A 22,775-nucleotide genomic window follows, 5' to 3' on the forward strand; every position below is an offset into this window, starting at 1 on the left:
ATTTGGTTTCCTAGTCGATATCTGAAGGTAATAAATAATAAATATGAAGGAATATTTTCAGTGCTCTCCCAAGCGTCTTCTACTAACACACCAGAAGAAAGTAAGAGTGCTTATAAACAAGAACAGGAGGAAGATGCAAGAGAGAAAGTATCTAACTGGGGAAGAGAGGTACGGTAAAGAGACTCAAACTCAAAAGGCTGAGACAAAATCCATGGAAGAAATTGTAACTGTGATTTCATGAGAGGCTGAAAAGAAGTGTGGTCATCTTCTCTTAGGGAAGGCTACATCAAGGAAAGAATACTAAGCATCCTATATCAAATCACTTCAGCAATACCTGATCCTCTCTTACTAGTTGCCAAACTTAAGATTCTACAGTATTTTGCAAAAGTGCTATATAACAAAAAGTGGACTACAGAAAGCTCACGTTTGAACCATGATTTCTTTTTTTAACTGCAAACAATTTTTATATGACTCAGATATTCTACAGCTATTTCTTGCAAAAATGTTCTTGTGACGCAGTTGAACATGAAGTAGTTTTCTCCTTACAAACAATAAACTGCTTTATTTGTCAAGAACAGATTTTCATATTGCCAGTTTCCCTCTTAAGTTACGTGGACATGCAGTGGATGTCATGGTGTGCAGTAGCTAAGGCCTGTACCCAATTACTCCTTCTCCCCTACAAGCAGGATGGGGAGTGAATTTGAGAAAAGCAAGAAAAAATCATGGGTTGAGACAAAAATAATTCAGTAAGTGTAGGAAAAATAAGCAAAAAAACCCAAACAAATGATGCAAAGGCACTCACTCACCACCTACCAGCAGCAGAGTGATGACAAGCCAGTGTTTGAGCAACAGCTATTTTGGAACTCATTAAAACATAATCAGCTTGTTAAACATTTTTAATAGCAAATGAGAAGGAATTAAGCACAACTCAATGGCAACACAAAGTATTACTACAACCGTATTGGTAACAATGTTACAACAACTCATAAATCCACAGTATTACTGATAATAGTACCCATGCTATTATGAAGTTAACAAAATATTTGCTTTAATGGTATATCAATCATACCAGTAATAACCTGCAACAGCTTTGTATACAACATCACGTGTACTCTTTCCTTCTTCCTCTCTTTGGAAAACAGTGCACAGCATTTCAATAAACATGTAAAAAAAAAAAGTCAAAAGAAAAGTTAGAAGGGAAGTGTTATTTCAGTCTTACCTCAGAACTGTAATCTTCTACTGCAGTAGAAATTTCACTTTCCGGCTAAAACAAAATATTAAAATATTTACAATGGATGGCAATCTACAAATATTAAAGAAGATATTTTCCATTTCTTTCTGAGAACATAGAACGTATTCAAAAACATAAGAGGTATCCATTAATGTGCTTTCAATATATATGGCAAAGGTCACCTTAAATTCCTAGAAATCCCAGACTTAAATAAAAGCAAAATAATTTGCTCAAACCAGGGAAAATCACACTGTTATGTAGCAAATATGTGGACATATAATTTTTAATGGGAACCATACAGATTTCTGTCACAGTTTAGTTGTGCAATATCTTCTAGCTGCACAAATAATCTTTTAAAATTGTCTTCCTCAACCTTCAACCTTCAGAACAATCTAGTTATTTGTTTGGCTGCTAATACTAAGCCAAGGGGTTTATTCAAAGAGAGCTACAGAAAGATGGCCAAATAAACTCAAGAGAAGTGGACATGTCTTCTGTACTAAGGGGTTAATCCACCCCTTGCTAAAAATCAATTAAAAAAACTTAAATCCTACCAGCTCACACATCAACCTCCAACAATGTAAGACTCCAGTTTCATTCTTTAGTTGGTCTATTCCCAAGATCTGACCAACCATGATTAAAAAATCCAGCCCCTTCCATTATTAAGCCATCCATTTTCTATACTTCTATTACTCTTTGGTCAACACAAGTAAATAGATTTTACATAGCTCATTGGAGGGATTCAGCTTAAAAGCAAATAATTTAAAATATATATATACATAAGCATTTTTTAAGCAACACAACACAAACAAAGCTATTTATCAATTCTCCTATTAATTAATGGAATCAGAAATAGGTTTCTGTTTCACTGTGACTTTAGGTTGCCAGTTTTCCATTACTGTACCAGCCATGCATTTTCTTATAGCTAATCTCTCCTAGCAATAAATTTTTATTCTTTAATATTTTCCTCACTAAGAACATGGTCGATGGCTAAAATACACAGAACAGATATCTCAAAGGCCCTTTATAGCCATTTATTTCTATCACCCATGCAGCTACTATCATAATGATAACACATTAGACATAAGTACAGAAAATCAAAATTAATTTCATTGCTGAACATTATTCAGAGGAAATTCAGATGATACAGAAAGGAGGTAATCTGCCTATGGAAAGCAGAATGTCCTTTTCAGAGAAACCTTTTTCTATATGCAGTTAAGCACTATTCAGAAGAGATACTCTTCAGTACTGGATGCCCAGCATTATCACAGAATTAACAAAAGAACTCATAATACTAAATTGGCCAAAACTGAGAAGTGATTGCTATGTTCCTTTAGAAAATTCTCATAGGTGAGTATTCATTAACAGAATCCAATTGACTTTTTAAAGGATCTCAGTGTAAACTGTTATACAAACATAACTACAAAATTCTACAATCATCTTTGAATATGGTTTAATTAGTAAGCAGAAGCCAAAACAAGTTTATTTTAGGTTGGTCAGCTTACAAGAAAATTATAATTACAGAAAAATAGCAATCAAAATCTTTCTGCGTTTCTGAAATACAGCCTTCCAGCAGTCTATAATAATGTGGCTTCCAGATAGGATAAATTTATAGAAGGATTATTAACTAAATATGGTTTTAACCATGCAGGAAGAAAAGCAAAAACTTCTACGTAAAGAGCAAGATTTACCAGTGGAACTATTATTGAATCTCTACTTTATTCTCCTTAAATAAGTTTACTCTTATATACAAGGACATTAAGTAATTCTGTCTTTAAGCTCCCTCTCCTCCTTCTTTCCCCACCTCTTGATGATCCAACAAAACTACAAATTTTTTAAAATAACACATGAACCTTCTTATAACCATCCCATAGTAACTACCAGGTACAGAGTGAATAAATAAAACTCCTAACATTTATAGAGACATTGTTTTAAAAACAATTATTCTGTTACGTTTCCAAATATTGAAGAAAAAAATCCCATCTTATGTCAACTCGAGAGACCATTTCTCAAAATATGTTCCCATATTGACATATGGGAGATACTGGAGATACATACTTGACTAAGGCTGATCAGTATGACCACGAACAGGAAGAGGCAAAGAGAATGTAAGCTAAGTGTGTTAATGAAGCCTTCTCTTTAGGTCATTCTAAACTTTATTGGCATTTAATATCTGTGTGACATTTTCAATATACAGTGCTATTCTCATTGATTGCATTGTCATGCCTTCTTTTTTGTTCCTAAAATCTGTCAACTCAAAGGAGTATATCTCCTAGTAATTTATACCCCAAAGCAACCAACTACAATCAGATTTAAATAGAGTACATCAAACAGAGGTAAACCACTGCTAAATCTCAATACAATCTGCAGTGAGGTACCCCACCACTCAGTGACTAAACTTCCTGCATCAGAAATCACTACCAACAAAGAACTAATCTGAGTGTTCAATGAGTTTTCCTGTCTTTGGCAATAAAGAACATCTCTTCCCTAGCTCAAGCCTTTGGCTGCTCTTCGCTTTCACACTTCTAACATGCAAGTGCCTTAACTACATACAGCAGCTACACTCATTTTCATTCACTTGCCCTCTCTGTTTCTCCATAATCATCACTGTCACTTTTCTTCCTTCTCCTCAAGAATCCCGTCCAGTGTCTCCTCTTTATTTCTTTTCCCTGTCTGTGAAATCCCAGTGAATAACTAACAACTGGACTAAATTATGAGAATGAAACGATGAATGTGAGACTATATACTTTATCATCTACTTGAGCGAGTAGTTAAGCCTTTCAAAAACTACTACCTAATATATTTGTCCAAGGACTAAAATTCATAGTATAAAAGTTGCAAGGAGATCAACTTCTATCCATACAACTGTGAGAGGAAAGTCCTGTCAGGATTTTTACATAGATATGCAGTGTAGTCAGGTGTTCATAGTATAAAAATAATAATTCCAAACATGAATTCCAGTAAAAGGTGATATAAGCAAATTGAATTGAAATTTAGGTAGAAAGTAATCCTGCATAATGCCTCCAGTAATCTTGCCTTACTCTCCTGACACAGCAGCCTACAAAGATTTAACATTGGGTGAAAAAGCAAACAGCTCAAAGAAGCTGTCTTTAATTCTCCACTGCACGGATTAGCCTGAAACTGCCTGTTACATTGGCTGCCATTTCAGCTAAGCAAGCTCTAATCCAATTAGTGTAATACAGGCTCACCATCTGAGGCACTGCACTTAAAATAACAAAAACAGTAAATTAAGAAATTCTATCAAACAATTTTAGAATTTTTCTTTTTCTATCAATACTGCACAGACAGACACTCTAGCAATTATCTTTCAACTCAAAAATATCAATTACTTATTCAAATAAATAAGCAGTGCACTGATAACACGTAGCAAAGAAAAATGCTCTCTCAGTTGGGAGTAGCTTTTTTTTCTTTCTTGTGGAAGTAAATACTGTTATAGGAATCAAGAAGTCATGAGCAATTCAGCTGAGATAAGTTATGAATGAACAGCAATTCCCATGCTTATCTGTTTAAATTCATTTAGAAAATGAACAAATGAACCAAACTAACGTAAATTGCTTTTTTAGGTCAGAATAAGGCAGACCTAAGTAAAACAATGACTGATCTTAAGAATAAATCTATGTGTGAAATCTTTTGCAACTGCAGCATAATTTCTTCATTTTTTAAACCACCAATGTCTTCTTTCTTTCAGAGGCCAATACAGGCTATTGGGAGCAAACTGATTTCATTAGACTTGCTTTGAGCACAAGACTCATGATATGAACTACATCATCTTGAAGGTCCCTTCCAATCTAAACTATTCTAGGGTTTTGTACTTGACCTAATTTCTCCAACTGTAGCTGAAATCTTGACTGAGAGTGAGTCTAACAGTGGAGTCTGGGAACATGCAATCATGATGTACTTCAAAATACATTTGGCTAAGAAAGTTTCTTCACACAATTATCTTATGTATGTAGACTACAGTATTGTTAAAACAACAGTTTAAGCAGTTTCCTCTTAACAGCTCCCTGCCCTACCAGTTCTCTTTCTACCTGTAGATAAGCTGATCATTCCTTCCAGCCTCACAAAGTATTCCTTTCTCCTTTCCTTAAAAGACAGTCTCATCTTTACACATATGAAAACGGCCATTCTGGTAATAAATGCTCTTTTAAAATGCAATTCTCTCCTCAAGGAAAAGCTATGAATTAAACAGGCAGTTTCACTGAGTTACTACAGATATTTTTGAAGTTTTGACATTAACTTTTAAACACAATAATCTAAATTTTAAAAACAAATACCTATGAAGTTGATTCTATCTAGTGTATCTGTAGTCTTAAGATCAATAAGTTGATTAATTACTTTATGAGTTTTCATTCACACACACTGTCATTTGTACTGCCTGTGTCAGAAAAGACTGTATTCACATGGACAGAACTGGGAATCTGAATTGAACTGCTAGTTCAAAGTGATATTCATCTCCTTTTAGAGGCACAGCTTTCAATAGTGAAATAACCTACGTTGTAAATAACAGCATCTCTTGGTCCTAGATACATACTGGTAACAACATATTAGGTTATTTGGACTCATGCCCACTCAGAACTGACCTGGTCTGCCAGTGTATAACACACAAGGCATCTTACAACCCTCCCAGAGCATGTATTTCCAACCATTAGCAAGCAGGATTATAGTAGTAAAAGTGGAGTATCTGTTTATTAGTCTCTTAAGCCATCCAGCGCTAAGTAGTGTTTTCTAAATTCACTCCTCGTTAACAAGAAAGGCTCTAAGTATGTAATGTATACAAGAAAGATGCTTAACTTTGCATTTTGCTGTAGCCATGGTTGCAGGCATCAAAAATCCACAGCAATTAGTAAACTTTTATTAAAACAAAATGTATAAAATGAAGCATTAAAACAAAACTCACTTATGGAGTACAGCAGAACAAACAAAATTTCTATAATCTATGGTACACTGACAATAGAAAACAAGATGCCAGCAGACAAGTAGAAAACACTCTGGACACTTTAAAGACAGAAAGCAGAGGGAAGGAAACAATATCTACAGCCTCAAATAATTTATTTGCATTCCCAATATTAATATTTTGCCTCCCAACCTGTAAACTATAGTTTACACCAACAGTTTACAACAACAAACTTACCTCAATGGTGTAAGCCTGGATGTGTTTGATAATTTCTCCACTATGCAAAGTCCTTGTAACAGCAAAGTCAGCAGATGCAGCTGCTCCTCTTCGGCTGCTGCATGTAGATGTTTCATCACCTCGAGATCTATCACTATCAAGTCCATCTTGTATTGATTCTTCATCTTTGATGCTTGCTGTTTTCCTTTTCTTTTTCTGCTTCTTTGATGTGCTCTGTCCATCGGTCTGTGCTTTCCTCTGCCTAAACTGGGCAAGCTGTACAGAAGACAAAATCTTGTTAAAGGTGAAAGTTTCCCTCTTTATTACTACAGACATCCCCTATGTAGAGCGGCTTATCAGCTGCTCGACATAAAGCTTCAAACTGATCACTACCTGGAAGTTAATGCTGCATATCTCAAGACAGATTCAGACTATATCTTTATTCACATAGTTTGTTTTTAAAAATCTTCCAAGAAAAACAACATTCTATTACTGAATTCCTTTAAAGCTTCATAGTGGCCAGTTACAGTTTCACAGACAGAAACCAAGGAATCAAAACATCCAAAGGTAAAGGTACAAATGTCACTGTAAAGCACAAGTGTGATTAAAACCTCTGATCTCATAGTAGCCAATACCTCAAAAATAATTTATAGAAATTACGTTTCTTCCTATTCCAGAAACAGATAAAAACATTTTATTGTATCACTTATCAAATAAAGTTTTCTTTTTGTAATAAAGTTTTTTTTTTTTAATTGTTATAACATAAAAAAGCACCTGAAGGCACTGAAAACATCTAAAGAAACAATGAAATATATAATGAAGGAATAATCTACAGACAGTGAGCAAATCTGAAGATACAACTACCTTGTAGCAAAGCATGCTGATGAGCAAAAAGTCACAGGTGAGCCAAGCACACAGTTGAAAAACCAATTAGTATATAAGCTATTCAAATACTGTAAGACAATGTCTTTTGAAGAGCTTATTACTTTTAATCACTTCATAGTGGTTTACGCAAGAAAATCCATTTAAAATATTTTTCCTTAACAACAGAATTTCTGTTCCAATAAGAGAAACAAGCCTGGCGGGTTTTACCAACTAAAATCCAAAATTACATCAATCCCAACAGTAAAATCTGGTAACATACAACATTATTTTTCAAACATAAAGTCCAATGACTCTTTAAGCTAGAAAATATTTCATAAATGTAGCTCCAAAGTAAATACACAGCATAACAAACACTTTCAAGCTCTAAATAGTTTTTACATTAACTAATACACAAATGTTGCGTATTCTTTATAAATTTGCTGTAATTTCAAGTAAAAGCTATAGTAAAATAGCAAGTTGACCCATGATATTCACCACTCGAGAAAGCCAGGTTTCCATTCAGCCTCTTGAGCACACTCAGACCAAGCCGGACACAAGGATGCCACTTCCCAGGCACTGTTCTGCTACAGTGTGAGCCGTCACTTGCAGAGATCTGTAGTTCTCATTTGGCCTCAGAAAAGTTGGGAGGCCATAAAGTAAGTAAATGTTTCATTTGCAGATCAGGTCTCACTTCTGGCAAGTTTATGCTTTAGTCCCTTTCTTCGTATTTCTCTGTGGCTTCCTTCAGCCTTCTCTGCAGCCCCACGACGACTGACAGCTTGGCATATGGCTCTGCTCTGTTTACAGAGGACCTGAAGATTTGCTGAGCCAAATATGCTCACCTACGTATTTAATGCTTGCTTCCACCCTAATTAGTTCAACTTCAGGCACTTTTCTCTACTCTTAAAATCTGTAAATTTCTTTATTTCACAAAAATCTATCAGAGCTTTTACCCTTCACAAATTCTGAATAAAAAGGAAAGGATGGTTTCCTCCTGCCCTCAAAGTGTAATGAAGAAAACACGCTTAGAAAAACACACTTCCCCAAAAATAGGAAGATTCCAGATGTGTCTCCTTACAACATTGCCACATTCACTTAAAATCATCAATTTACCTCAAAAATTAGTTTTTAATTTATCATAACAAAAGCAGACTATGTCCAAATGCCACATGGAAATAAGAAAACCTCAGACTTCAGTTTAACCAATCGTGCATATTTATTCATTATTTTTAAACAATGAAAGACATGTAGAACTACTGGTCAAGAGCTCTCTTTTCCAATTTGATTGAAACCTTCTGGAGTGGAAAATTAAGTTGGCTTTTTGAAAGCTGCTTTACTGTCTTTTTTTGTCTGCAAAATTAGATGTCTATCTCAAGGACAATCAAATTATTCCATTACTGAATTCCTGAATACTCCCCTCAAGTATTTCGAATATTTCAGCTGAAGCACAGAGGGATGCCAGATTTCTCTCCTAAAATTAAGTTGTCAATTTGCACTCGTTAAGAATTTACTGATCAAACCCCACCAGTTCAGTTGTAAACACACCTTAATTATCTTGTTTGAACACTGCTGTAGATGGGCATACATGAAAGCTGTACAAATGAAACTGCTGCGTTTTATATTACGCAAGTTCTCAACTGATGATTTCTGTATGAGCTCCTAGTACTTTGGAAATAACTAAACTGTTAGTGACAGATACACTTACAAATAATAGCAATAGATACCCAGCACATTCACAATCTACTAATGGAACTTTACTTCAAATTCACATTTTAAATCAAATTAAAAAGTTAAACATGAGAGAAACAATATAACAAAAAGCTACTGCTGAGAAAATGCATCCTGTGGTGCTCAGCTAAACACAGCAGAGTCTCAGATGCAGAATTCCTTGTGAAAGTGGAATCTGGGAGCTCAAGCTGAGGATCTAGCAATGACAAGCAGGAACAAAACAAACAGTCCAGCAGCAATCACACGAACTATGAAAAGAAACCTTTTAGAAATGAAACAGAAAACTACCTTCAGATTTCATAGTTCTAGAAAAATAATTTTTCAGATGTGAACAAAGCTGATACCACTATGCATTCCCTTACCTTGCCTTCAAGGCACATCAGCTTGTTAATGTAACCTGTGGAGAACTTAACATTGCTTTTTGCCAGTTTTGACTCCGCAGTTCTGAAACAATTCATAACTTCATCAAGTTACAAAAGTTCCAAGCAAGAGCAAAAGATGCAAACTCAGCAGTTACTGATGGAGCAGGAAGGATCCCACTCCAGTCACTGAAAGCCTCAGAACTATCTCAGGACTGGAAGGAGCAAGAGGGACCGAGTACCTTACATTGCACATTTGCTTGTTTTCAGGCTTGTAATTCCAGAGGTACCATTTATAACAGTTGCCCAGATCTCCATTAGTTTGATAAATGGGAAATGATTAAATGCCAGAGCAAAATGCTGAGAATGCACAAGATATTGCACCTCTTGGAAAAACACTTACCAGAAGTCACAGGCATAGAAGAGAGTAGCATGCAAAATGGAAATAAGTAATTGCTATGCTTTTCAAAAGAGTTTCCCACCATAATGACTGAATATAAAAACTTTGGTATTTAGAGAATTAAATTATCTAGTTACAACTGTAACCTCTTCCTTCTTACAAATCCCAGAACAACAGGACAGACCATAGCAAGACTACACAGATCAGATACATAATTACTTAAGCTTTTAAATGCTGGTATCCTGTAACTGGAAGAAAAACAGAAAAGCAGAGAATAATCAATTACTATTAGGAACTAAATGCTCTTGAGAAAGAAGCACACTAAATTGCAGAGCAGCAGGGATGACTTGTGTAAACCATATCAATCAGGAAAACTGAATAAATAATGTTGTTGTTATAATTATAGTAGTAAAATAAAACATCTTTAGCATATTCCGTGATAATTGTGCCAGAAATTTCAATTGCAGGGATCTGCTGTATATTGATTGAATTCAAATATAGTTTGACTGAACTACAGAAATATTTTTATAATTTTTTTTTTATACACATAGTAGTCTTTAAAACAGAAACATATTGAGTTCTGTTTAAAACAAGCTGTTGCTCTATTTGCTGCTGCTTATCACTTCTTAACATTCTTCTATAATAAATCATATCTGCGTGGTCTCATTTGCAGACCTACAGCAGTTAACAGGAACTGGAGTTGCACAGTGCCTCTGAAGAGAGCTGGTGTGAAATAAGATAAACAGTTTTTGCTGTACCTCATGCTTAAAATTTGTAACCTCTAGAACAAAAAATGTATGAATAGTGCATCCTGTACAAGTACTGTTATATTGCTGTACCTCTTCTACCTGCACACACAGTACTGGATTTGAATTTTCAAATTCAAATACACACCTTTTAGAGAAGGAGCAGCATCTGTTCATTTGCCACAGTTCCTCTTAGGCAGCATAGAAGGATGAGCTATGAACTTACTGACAAAACAAAAGCAGCACCTCAAAGGAACTGCTACAGGCAAGCAATTTTTCTTTTCTCTCTCTACAGCATACAATAGAAACATGAGAGGAGATCTACATCACGGCCCGGCAAATCTTATCTATTATCATTTTGAAAAGTGCTCCAGATACTGTTTGAACTTCAGATGAATGGGATAAACAGAATAGGACTTGCCCTTAATTGGGAGTTCTCAGCCTGCTGTCCAAAGAAACACTGTATTGGACCAGTTCACTTCTGAATCAGTCAGTATAGGAAGACAAGGACTTATGAATAATGTCCATAGCTCAGAGATGTAGTTAATAGCTCAAAGCCAAGTTGTTAGCCAGTCAGAAGTGGAGTTACGCCTGGTCCTGTACTACTCAGTGTCTTTATAGATAATACAGATGATGAGATTGAATGCACCTTAACCAAGTGCATGGATGATATCAAACCAGAGGAAAGGCAGATACACCAGAAGGAAGGGCCACCATACAGAGAGACCCCAATAGACTGGAAGATGAAGCCAACAAGAACTGTACGAGGTTTAACAAAGATAAATGTCAAGCCCTGCAACTGGGATGCAATTACGTCATGCAGCAGTGAAGGGCTGGGAAATGACTGGCCTGAAGAGCAGCTCTGCTGAAGAGGACTTGGGAGTTCTTTTGGGCAACAAACTGAGCGGGTGCACGCAGAATGCCCTGACAGCAATGAAGGGAAACTCCTTTGAAATGGCTGCTGCTAATACCTACCATAGCAAATAAAAAAAGACATGAATTCAACAGTCTGTACACCAGACTGGGATTAAATGTTTTATTCTGTGACTGAAAAATCCCAAATCCTATTTTGTGAATCGGAATTTGATAGTAATAATGTCATTCATTATTTGAGAATCTGATCTCACAATATAAAGGAAAAAAGGTTGCAAGCCCAACAAACAACTCCTAACTGCAGTGTTCTGATGTAAATGCTATGCTTAAGAACAGAGAACATATCTAAAACCTTCCACCCAGCAGATGGAAGTTCTCCACCAGAGCAGGATCTGTAACCAGGCACACTGAGGGTAGGCAAAAGTGAAGTACTGCTCTTTGGCAGGTGTTGCTTGGAACTTGCTGAAAGAGAAGAGTCACAAATCTGATGGAGAAAGAGTTGTTTATTCTGCATATGGAGTGAAAGCTGAACAGTCTGCTCTGAGATGCATCTGAAATTATGGTATGCATTGTAGGAAACTGTACAGACAAGCGATAACTAACATTTGTCCCAGAGTCAGAAATACTCCTAACAAGAATGCAAGGTGACACTCAGGTGCACCATGAGCCTAAGAAGAACTTAAAAAATAGTCCATTGGTTAAAAGGCTCTGGTCTTTCCAATCATAATCCTCTGAATTCTCATCATCAAATGAAAATAAGTTAAATTTCTGAATGATTAGTGAGAAAGTAAAAACCAAATTATTTGGAATATGACTGACTGTTACCTTGTCTTAAAATGTGAAGTATTAATTTAAGGTTCACCTGTGCTACTAATGACAGATCACAAACTCCATCACATGTAAGTAACTATTGCTACCAACGCTTTCAATGACACAGAAGGGTCAAAAGCAGAGATCTGGCTTGGGATTAAGATGCACAGATATGTTCCATGAAGTCCTGACTTAGGTGTTTTGTAAACCAAAAAGGGCAAACCAAAATGGTCAATCTGAATTTGAATTTTAGGCATCATTCAGAGGCTTGAAAACTGTTCTGGTTCAAGTCTATGTTCAAGCTGTCTATGCCACTGCCCCTTTAATAAATGAAGTAATATCTATTGTAATCGCTCATCTTCATACTGTGAAGTTCTCTCTCATCTAGCTTTATTATTTCATTATACACTAACATTTTAAAGTTCAGAGGCAGCAGCAGAAGGCCTCAAAAAAGGGACAGAGAAGACAGTCCAAGAGCCAGCAAGAAGAAGCAAGCAGGACAGCCCCACCTAAGCTGCTTAATTCTTATTAGGTCACCAAGTTTGTAAGTGCATGACGGTCTGCCCCTACAGAGGTGTTGAACAGGATATCTAGCAACTGTATCAGAGAAGAAAGCAGCACTCCATCTCTTTTTGCCCTAATCATAACAGATTTCAGCACTGAAAGTTGCATTTCTTAAGTACTCAATCAAGAGCAACTTTACATTGCTGCCTATGGCTTCTAAGATCCCAGCACCGAAACTAAGGAAAGAAGGACTGAGAAAGAGATGAATGAAAAATAATCAAATACAGAAGACAGACAGCCTTCTTTCTAGTGGTTAATTTAAAGTCACTCCCAAATATTAGATTTACTGTATTCCACTAATCACTTAGAGAGACAATCATATCTCCTTCCAAATTCTGAGATAAAAACCTACAGAATGAAGATACTTAAGCAAGCAACAATATGTTCAACATTGATGTGTCATAACTGGAAACGTGAATTACACTATTAGTAAACAATTGATGTTCTTTGCAAGTCTCATTCTGATTATCTTTTGAGGCAAATGAAGCTTTAATTTATTTGTCCATTTCAGCAGATGCTCAATTAAATAAATGGGAAACATTAGGTTTAATGAAGAAGAAAATAATCACCCCGGAATGAGATATTTATGTGGCACTCACAGTCAGATTTTCCCAACTGATGTGCAAGACCTTAGAATGTCTTCTCCTGTGGAGACTTAAGTGGTTCATGAGCTTTAAAGGACGCCCATAAGACTCTGACAGTTTGCTAAGAAGAAATGTTATAATCTGTACCAAAATACAAGCTTGAGACTTTCACTTTCAGAAACAGCCATTCCTTGGCAGTGCCCTGCACAAGGCTCACAGGATCAGCAGCTGAAGTACAACGGAGAACAACTCAAGACAGTAAGAGCAACAGGAGGTAGGGCAATTCTCCCCATCTTTTTAGCAGTCTGTATTGATTCAGACAGTACTGATGCCAGTGCTAATAACCAAGGGCACTGAACTTGAATGAACCCCTCCAGATGGCTCCATGAGCTGGAAAGCCTCCGAATTAGTGTGGTTCTGATCTGGTCTGGTCTTGTATGTCCCAAGAATTTAAATAGGAACAGACCGAGGAACAGCTAAGTTCATTACAGCTGGGTTATTTTCTGGGTTAGCAATGAGAGCATTTTCATACTCTTAACTTTCAAGTCTGGTTATAGTGACAAAGACTGAAGTGCACCAATCACATTTGGGTGCTGCACAGCTATGAAAAAAGTCCAGTTAGAACAAATTATCCACTACCAAATTACATGATTGGTCTCTTTAATTAATCTACTACTACATACATAACATACTTTTTTTTTTTTTTTATATTGCTCTACTGACTTTCTATTGTTCTTGCACTGAGTGCTAGATCTTCTGATGGAGGGTGAAAAAATAGCCAGTTCAAGAGGCCTGAAAATATAGGAAGTCTTTGCTGCATCAAGGCCATGGGAGCAGAGATGAAGCAGAGCCACTTTCACTCTATATTAGAGAAGGAGATAAGCTGTTGGTGCTTGCACACGAGGTACATTCTGTCCTATACTTCTGGCCAGAGTTTCAAAGGGCTGATAAAAATGGGCAGGCAAAGGGAAGCAAAGAGGAAGATAGAAACACACTCCTTTTGTCCCACGAAGGTGATCCATAATGCCAGCTTTAATTAAAAACTGGATTTTGAAGCTTTCTTCAGCTAGGCTAAAAAAAGCAACGACATAGGGACAAACTCAGTTGTCAACGGAGTTGTCACCTTTTGAAACAATAACTGGAGGGGAAGTGGGGAAAGAAAAGGAACCATCACACCATTAATGAAAATCTTTTTATTCTCAATAAGGAAAAATGTTCCCCTCTCTTCCCATGTAGCTTTAAAAAAAAAAAAATCCAGCTTGCCCAAACCAAGAAATTCCACATTAGAGATAGAATCTGGCAAAATAAATTTTAACAAAGGAGACACAAATGTTTTCGGTTATATTTCATTCTAACAAGAGAAAATAACAGTAAATAAGAGTTTTATTTCTTACTTTCTTAAACTGTTAGTTTTTAAACACGAGTCATATCATTTTTTTTTCCACAAACGTCTGAAGATGAACCAGAGAACATCACTGTCTTGCCATTCTGTTTATCCTACATTCACACTTCATGACAGAGTTTGGAAAATCTGCACCCAGCAGATAGGTTTGTATATTAATTAAATGATGAATCCTAATTTAAGGATTTGGATACTCTAAGAGCATTAGTTGCTTTCCGTACAGTTACACTACCATTCTTTGGACTGCATGAACATCTCGTAGCCCTTCAGAAACAAAAATATCAACATTAGACCCCAGGCACTGACCAACCTTATGTGTTATCACAGTCTGCAAAGAAGTCACAAAAATAAGTCACTGTCCATAACACCGCAAAGATTTTCTACATGCCACCATGTTTATGTTCACAAACAAAATCACTGAACCTCAGTAACTGAACAGCAAACAAGTCACTGCTCAGCTGGACCCAGTGCCTTTGGGTGTTTTGGTGTCTGAATAAGGCACCAGAGACTTCAGCTACGACATCTACATAAGGACAGCACAGGACACTAAACATGATGTAAAAGTAGCTGAGGTGCTATTAGCTAACACAGCTGCTGTTTTAAAAACATATATGAGACAGAGCCTTAAACAGAAGGCAAGTGAAAGAGAGTCTACATGTTACAGAAGCATTAACATTATGTAGCAGCATTTAGTTCTATGCCTGCCTTTTCTTTAGGTATTTTGATTCAACAACACTGGGCTTTACACTTATTGCAGTTCATTTCTTTAAGTCAACTCAACTATAAACAGGATTAATTTATTTTTAACTTCAGAACAGTACTTCATTTTCACAGTAAATTATTTAAAACAGTGGATAAATGGATACCAAACCTCACAAGAGAGAAATAAAGAACAAGGTAATAGACATTATAGATTACAAGTTTCAACTGGGCTTCCAAAGTGAAGCAATAGCAGCAATATAACAAGCAAACACATCAAATCATTAATGCAAACAGAACTTGAACATTTGGACAGCAGACACATCAGTAAGCACGCCCTCTTCTGTAACACTTAAGAAATTATCACCAATATGAGCATTGCTTATGTAGTTACTTCTTAAAACAACTGTTTTAGCACCTGCTCTTCAATGAGTGTATTCTTATATCAGCTATTTAACTATACATAGTTAAATCAGCTGCTGGAGATTCATTTAATTAATCCCCTGGAATTCTTTCAGGACAACAATTTATTTTCAGAAAACAATTGCAATGCCCTAACAGGTTAAGCATTTAAGTATGTCTATTTGGGTCTTTAAAAATCAAGTGAAAATAAATATATTGCAGAACAGCAGTAGTCCAAAAAGCCAAGACAACACTGTCATTAAATACTACATGCTAATAGTTAATAAATCTTGATCTTGTTCAGTAATTTTTTTTCACATACTGCCATTCTTCCCCACAAAATATAGGAAAGCATTCTGACACCACAAAGCAATGGGAAACTGAGAGCCTCTCCCCTAAGCCCAAAGTAAGACGAAATAAAAATCCACGTTCCTGTAGTTATGAATGGAAAGAGAGGATTTCTCCTGGTAAAAAGAATGAAAGAAATCATTTTACTGTCTAACATTTGGTCCGTTTTCTCCCTAAAATCCTTCCTACCCACAGACAACTGTAATTTATCCTCCAACAAAACAGGAACTACGTGTTTATTTAATGGGAACCCTAAAGTCACAAAGGTGTATAGTTTCAGGGAGAAGCAGTCCACTGTTTCTCTATTAATGAAAAAAATATACTGCTACAAAATATACCTCTTCAGAGTTCATTTTGAATGGAAAGAAAGTTTCAATTGTCCTGGCTCCTGTATAAACATCTACAAGACATACAGGAGCTGGGTTTCCTGGGGGTGTTCAAGAAATACTGGGTGTTGTGTTGAGGGACATGGTTTAGTGGGAGCTATTAGTAATAGGTGAACGGTTGGACTGGATGATCTTTTAGGTCTTCCCCAACCTTAGTGATTCTATGATTCTATAAACGAAAGTATAGATAGCAATTAAAGCTATGAATTTACATCATAAAAAATCAGATTAAATCCTCCTTTTTGCCAGGTTTCTGAGGAAAGAGGGGGGGAAAAAGTATGTTAGATAGTATGCTGAACTTCCTGGGTTGGGCAGAACCAGCCTGATCCTTCAAACATAAGCTCGCAGGGTGTCTCTAAGATGTTCTTAAACTCCGGGCTAGAACAGTCCCAACTGCTCCATGAAGCACCACTGAAGCAATCACCTCTGACTTTGTGGTAGAAAACCCTTCATTCACAGCAAGAGAAAGACTTCACGGTGCCAAACTTGATGAATATTCACAGGAGCAACATAAAGTTGCCAATGTGACAAAATAACATTGATAACTTGAAGAAATCACTTAATATCAAATGTTCGGAATATGCAAAGGCTGAATACAGAAGCCTTTCGTATCATTAAAAAAATATTAAAGTGGTTGGTTCCAAAAATCTCATGCTATAAGCTTAGCAATTAAAGAAACATATAGAGTAGTTAACACATGATATTTAAACAATGCAACTTAAAAACAACTGCACAAATGTTTTCTCCAGCTCAGAAACATACACAAATCACAGCCTATGGCCATCTGTGCTTGCCAGTTAGAAGTCAACTGTAAAAATATAAAGCTATGCAAAAGCAACAGTTGCCAATATCCCCACACAGCGCTTGTCCATCAAGTCACTGGCAACCGCAAGCTTGTGTTTGTAACATAGATACTGTCTTTGCTTACTAATCGTCTAATGCATGGAAGAGTTAAGGCTGACGTTTTATATTTTATGAAGAATGGTCTTTTAATATTAAACAGAAAAAAACAAAACAAAATATAAAGCCTCATGAAGCAACAATTCTCATGCTTCTAGCTATTGGGGTCCTAAATATAAACTACTTGCACTTGTGAGTACTAATGGACTGTGTAATATTCTGATGCTTTTATGCAGGAGTTGACAATAAGCAGAATGTTTGTATTTATATTTGCAACTGTGGGGGAAAAAAAAAACACTAGAAAAATATTACTTTGATGAGTTTCATGGCACTCAGCACAATAATATGGGTGAGTTCTCAATAAAATATTTAACCTATGCAGATACAGTTACATGGACATCATCACACAAATCAAGATTTGCACATGAATATGAAGGTATGTGCAACATTTGAAGGTAATACCCCAAAGTAGAGATTTATTTTGGATAGCATAGAAAAAGTGAAGCAATATCAGAAATGATCTTAACTGATTGCCATATTGCTGCATTACATTAAAAATGATAAATCTATTGCACTGATCAGACCATTTCCTTTAAGGATACAGTATAGCATGGAATAACAGAACTTTTTGTATCTATTAATTATACATGCAATTAATATATATATTAATCATATACAAAATTAATAATATAAATATTAATATATTATGTTCCCCCCCAATTATCCTGAAGTTATATCTAATTTGGCCTTTGCAATGAATCTTTGAATGTGATGCTCCTAGTGCACAGGAACACTTTATTTCAGTTGCTTGGTAAGAATAAATCGGTATTTAACTATTTTTGGAGTTTCAATGTAATTAAATTCAGAATAAATAAAATCTAAAACAGTATTTGCTAAATATGAGTATGTGAATTTCAAAGATGGCTCCCACCATCAGCAAAGAAACACAAGAAACCACACAATATGGTGCTGCGATGAAAAAATGACGTGGAAAGGAATAGGAAAGCTGTGATGGATTAGCTGTGATGGTTTCCAGCAGTTCACAATCAGTATTTGACCATATCAGCCCATTATCACCTGGGATGACATCCCTCATGATACCACATATAAAAAAAGGCACCCAGAAGCAAAATTCTAATGACTCTTCCCAGCTGTTTGTTCTTTGGTGAACTGACTGCTGATCACTACCACGAAATGTAGGAAATACATCACATGCTTTGCAGTAACAAACACGGCCTAAAAGACTGAACACAGCATCAGAAAGTGACATCATTTTTTCATTTTGGATAGTAACACAGACAGAGTCACAGGTGTGCAGTAATGAGAAAAAACTCCTCATAAGCATTGTGTTTTTTGGAAGGATAACAAAATGATTAACTTCTCCCTATAGACAAGATACATCTATTATGTCAGCAATAAGCATCCTAGAAAAGATTGTAAGAAAAATGACAAACATTGTTTATACAGAGTTTGGTGAGTCAAGTTCCACAGATCTACTTAATGGGAATATAAATATGACCACTTAATCACTCACTGAACACTGTCTATTTTTTCACACAGAATAAGGAGAGGTTCTTTGGAAAGATCTGTTGAAAATATACCAAGCAACACTACGTCTACATCCACATAACCTTCCACCTGATAGTTCTTCACTTTGGAATACTTTACTTTGTGAATTCTTATTTTTATTCCTAATGTAACATATTAAACATTTTAAAATAAATCAAAGCACGTCACACTTGACCACATTTACTGGATATGAGAAGTTCTTACTTGAGGACAATTGAGCTACTACAACTGATTGAATTGAATGTCACATCACTGAGGTTTAATCAACTTGTCACCTATCAGGTGCTCAGGCAGGACTAGTTACAATCCTGAGCAACCCATCCTCACTGTTAATCTGACTTTCCTGCGGGGGGGGGGGGGGGGGGGAGGGAGGGGAAGGTTAGGCTGCATCCGGAGGTCTCATCTGACTTAAAACATTCTATCATTCATGAATACAAGGTAGGTCAGAGAACGTATTTTAATTTTGCTGTATTCTTAACACTGAATACAATGTTAACTTTGAAAAGTTTGTTAACAAGATAACATTGACACAAAACTCTATATAGACAAGCATGTGGGGTGCTGGTGGAAATCTTAACGCTTCAAAAGATACAAAAGGTCCAGCTTTGGACTGCAAAGGTACAGAGTCTCTTGGCATGAAGGAATCACTCTGACCCCCCAGCAGACTACGCACAAACTATGCACAGTCTGGCTTTGCCTTCACTGGTACAACCAAACACATAACACAGTACTCTATACTTCTATCTCCAATCCTGGGAATACCGTAGTATCTTCTCTCCCTTCCTCAACTGAAGTAAGATCACAAAACAACACCTGTTTTAAATCCATGGAAGATGCTGTAGACTATTGTTCCTTTCCAGTATCAAGATGAAAACCTGAAACTTTTCTTTTTCCCTTTGGGAATGGGAGTCAGTCCATTTCTCCACACTGTCAGAATCTCCCTGAAAAGAAGTCCTTTGCTTCAATTCGTTGCCTGCACTCTACTACTTCAGTTGTGAACTTGTGGCAGGCACACTTCTTCCTCTTCTCCAGTTCATTACATTAATAAGAATATGAAACAGTACTGGCCACAGTTTCAATATCTGAAGAACACTACTGGACACCAGATGGCTTCTGTATTATCACTCTGACCAAAGCAGTCACAACAGTTGTCTAATTTCCCTCACTATCCTTGCACCCAAGACATCCATCCATCTACACTTTGATAACAAAAAGGTTATAAAAGATCACATCATATGTTTTCTCAATATTGAGATAAACAACATCGAGCGTTCTTTCCTTGTGCACTTAGTCACTCATCTCATTGTGGAAGACAATTCATTTGCATTTGATAAACTATTACCGTCATACCCCAAACCAGCTTCCAGATCTGTTCCATAATCTTCCCAAACACCACAGCTCAGTTGACCTTCCTACAGCTCCCCACATCCTCCTTCTTGACCTCCTTCAAGACTGGTTTGATGCTTGTTTGTTTTCTCTGCTCCTTTGGAATCTCCTAATTACTATGAACTTTCAATGATGACAGGGAATAGCCTCGTAATGACAGCAGATGGCTCCTGCCAGGATGCCTGGATACATCACACTCAGCCCCATAAATTTTTGTACATCAGATTTGCTTAAGCAGTTCCCAGCTTGACCTTCTGTACTATACACAATACTTCATTCACTCCAACTCTGCCATTACACTTGGGGACCTGGGAAGTCCAAGAATAGTCCTTATCATTAAAGAGACAGAAAAGTCCTTGAGAATTGCTTCCATGTCCTTTTGTAACCAGATCATTTGTCAGGATTAGGATGAATTCTAAGCCTTTTCACAGGGTTTGCCATTCACTTCAGCTTAGTACTGCATGCATATAGCCATGCATTCTTTCCACAGACAATAATGAAGTTATTGAGTGACACAGACAACTTAAAGATTCTGCTTGAAAGACCACCTACTTTGAGATTAAGACATTAAAACAAAAACAATCCTAAGAACCATTTTTCATTTAGCTCTAACCACCAAATTATTATAACTAGATGAAATCTTTAGTTTGCTTGTAAGATGACAGCAGTGTCAAGAATCTTAACACCACACTGACTTTCAGCAATAAATTCTGTATGAATCAGCCCTACTTACCTAAGGGTACTCTCATATCAATAATTGCACAGATCCCCGGGGACCTTATTATTACATTTAGACTAAACAACTCATTTAGACAAGCCTGTTTCTTTTAAAGTGGAATCTTTTCAAGTACTCTGAAACCTCCTGATTATAAGAAGTGTTGCTGCTCATGGCAGCCTTGGTTATGGCGCGTTAATCAAGCTTTGTTGTAACTTCCAGGGGGGCCAGAGTTGGGAGGAATCAGCTGTCTCTCAAAAATTATTAAAACTGATTAGAATCCTCCAAGAAGAAAAACCAAACCAAACAAAAATTAGAAGAATGCTGTACTCAGACAACAGGCAATACTGCTTCTTGCAGGATATTTATCAATATTCAATGCAATTCACTCTATAACACTTGATACGCACTAGACTTCAAATTCTAATTAATTAACTTAAAAGACTACCATACCTAGAGTATAAAGCTTTAAAAGATGCAGAGAGATCGAGGCAGCTAAGGACAGGCAAAGAGAGAATCTGCATCTAAAGAGGCTTTGTCCAGACTTCTCTATGTAGCTAATGGAAGAAAAACTTATAAGAAGCATTTGTCATTTCTGGTTTGTGTTGATGCTACTAGAAAGGAGCTGTAGCTGGCTGCATATTTTCCCTGACCAGCAGGACTCCTGCACTTCACAACAGTGCGTATTTTTCTTTTCTCTTGCACTATAACAATTAATCTATATGCTAAATGAAGAAGAGTTTATTAGCACTCAGTTGAAAAAAACTGGCAAGAGCATTTGTTGGAAAAAAGAAGTTAACTACTCATTTACTTCAAGTCTCTTGGTACTGCTTATATTACCTTGATTCTCGTAAATTCTTTTTTTTTTCATCCTAAGAGCAAAAAGAATATATAATGGCAAAAGAAATTTATTCTGCTGTAAACAGTTTCAGTTGTGCTTATGTAGAATCCTTCTACTTTAAGAATCTTTTTCTTTCTAAAGAAAAATGTAACAAAATAAAAATCTGCATCAGAATTATTTGAAGATCAAAAACTGAACAATAGATGGATTTAAAGACAGAGATGGTGCATAAAAGAATAGAATAAAGCACAATAAGACCTGAATATTTTTGCTCAAATTTACTTTCTCATCAACTAAGAAATCTGAAAGAAGATACTTTTAGAACATATAGGTGATGTGTAGACACAACTTCATTAATAACCAACACAAGATTATCAGCTTTTTCAAGTTGACAAGTGACACGAAACTGATAAAGAATTTGCAAGGTTACATCCTTGACAACAAGGCAATCAGCTTTTCAGCTACAGATCAGCAGTTTAAATTCTGTTCAAGCTAAGCAAGGAAGAACAGGCACTCCTTGTGATGTGATGACATCAAATCACTTACGAAGGGCAATATTTTCACAAAAATTAGTGCTGAGATTTCCAAAGTAGCCTGGTCCAGTTTTAGGAAGGTACTGGAAGGAGTTGTGTCCATCTCTGTGCTCTAAATCTTGGCAGAAACGAAGTAAAATTTATAATTTTTATTTTGTAACAAATGAAGGTTGGGTTTTTCATTTTTTAAAAGACAAATTATAAAGCAGTGCTAAACAAGTCAATCTCATTTTCTCCTTCTGTTTATATTCCTCTTACATGAATTCATACCATGTGGCATGTCTGAGACTGAATGGCCAGAGTGAGA

At 36.3% G+C, this 22,775-nt stretch overlaps 1 protein-coding gene across 10 annotated transcripts in view; it reads right to left on the bottom strand.

Moving 5' to 3' along the window:
* AKAP9 (A-kinase anchoring protein 9) overlaps window positions 1-22,775 on the bottom strand; it is a 102,652-nt gene that overhangs the window by 70,406 nt on the left and 9,471 nt on the right. For all 10 annotated transcript variants that reach the window (XR_014943640.1, XM_085540609.1, XM_085540606.1 and 7 more), the window contains exons 2-3: window positions 6,381-6,635; window positions 1,220-1,264 (exon numbers count right to left, since the gene is read on the bottom strand). Coding sequence is in view for 9 of the 10 variants with exons in the window: in XM_085540609.1 (XP_085396735.1) it covers window positions 1,220-1,264; window positions 6,381-6,635 (300 nt within the window). In the remaining variant the exon portion in view is untranslated. The remainder of the gene's footprint in view (window positions 1-1,219; window positions 1,265-6,380; window positions 6,636-22,775) is intronic.

The sequence above is a fragment of the Coturnix japonica genome, chromosome 2 (assembly GCF_054131305.1).
Source record: "Coturnix japonica strain WE chromosome 2, WE-NBRP24, whole genome shotgun sequence".
Lineage (NCBI taxonomy): Eukaryota > Metazoa > Chordata > Aves > Galliformes > Phasianidae > Coturnix > Coturnix japonica.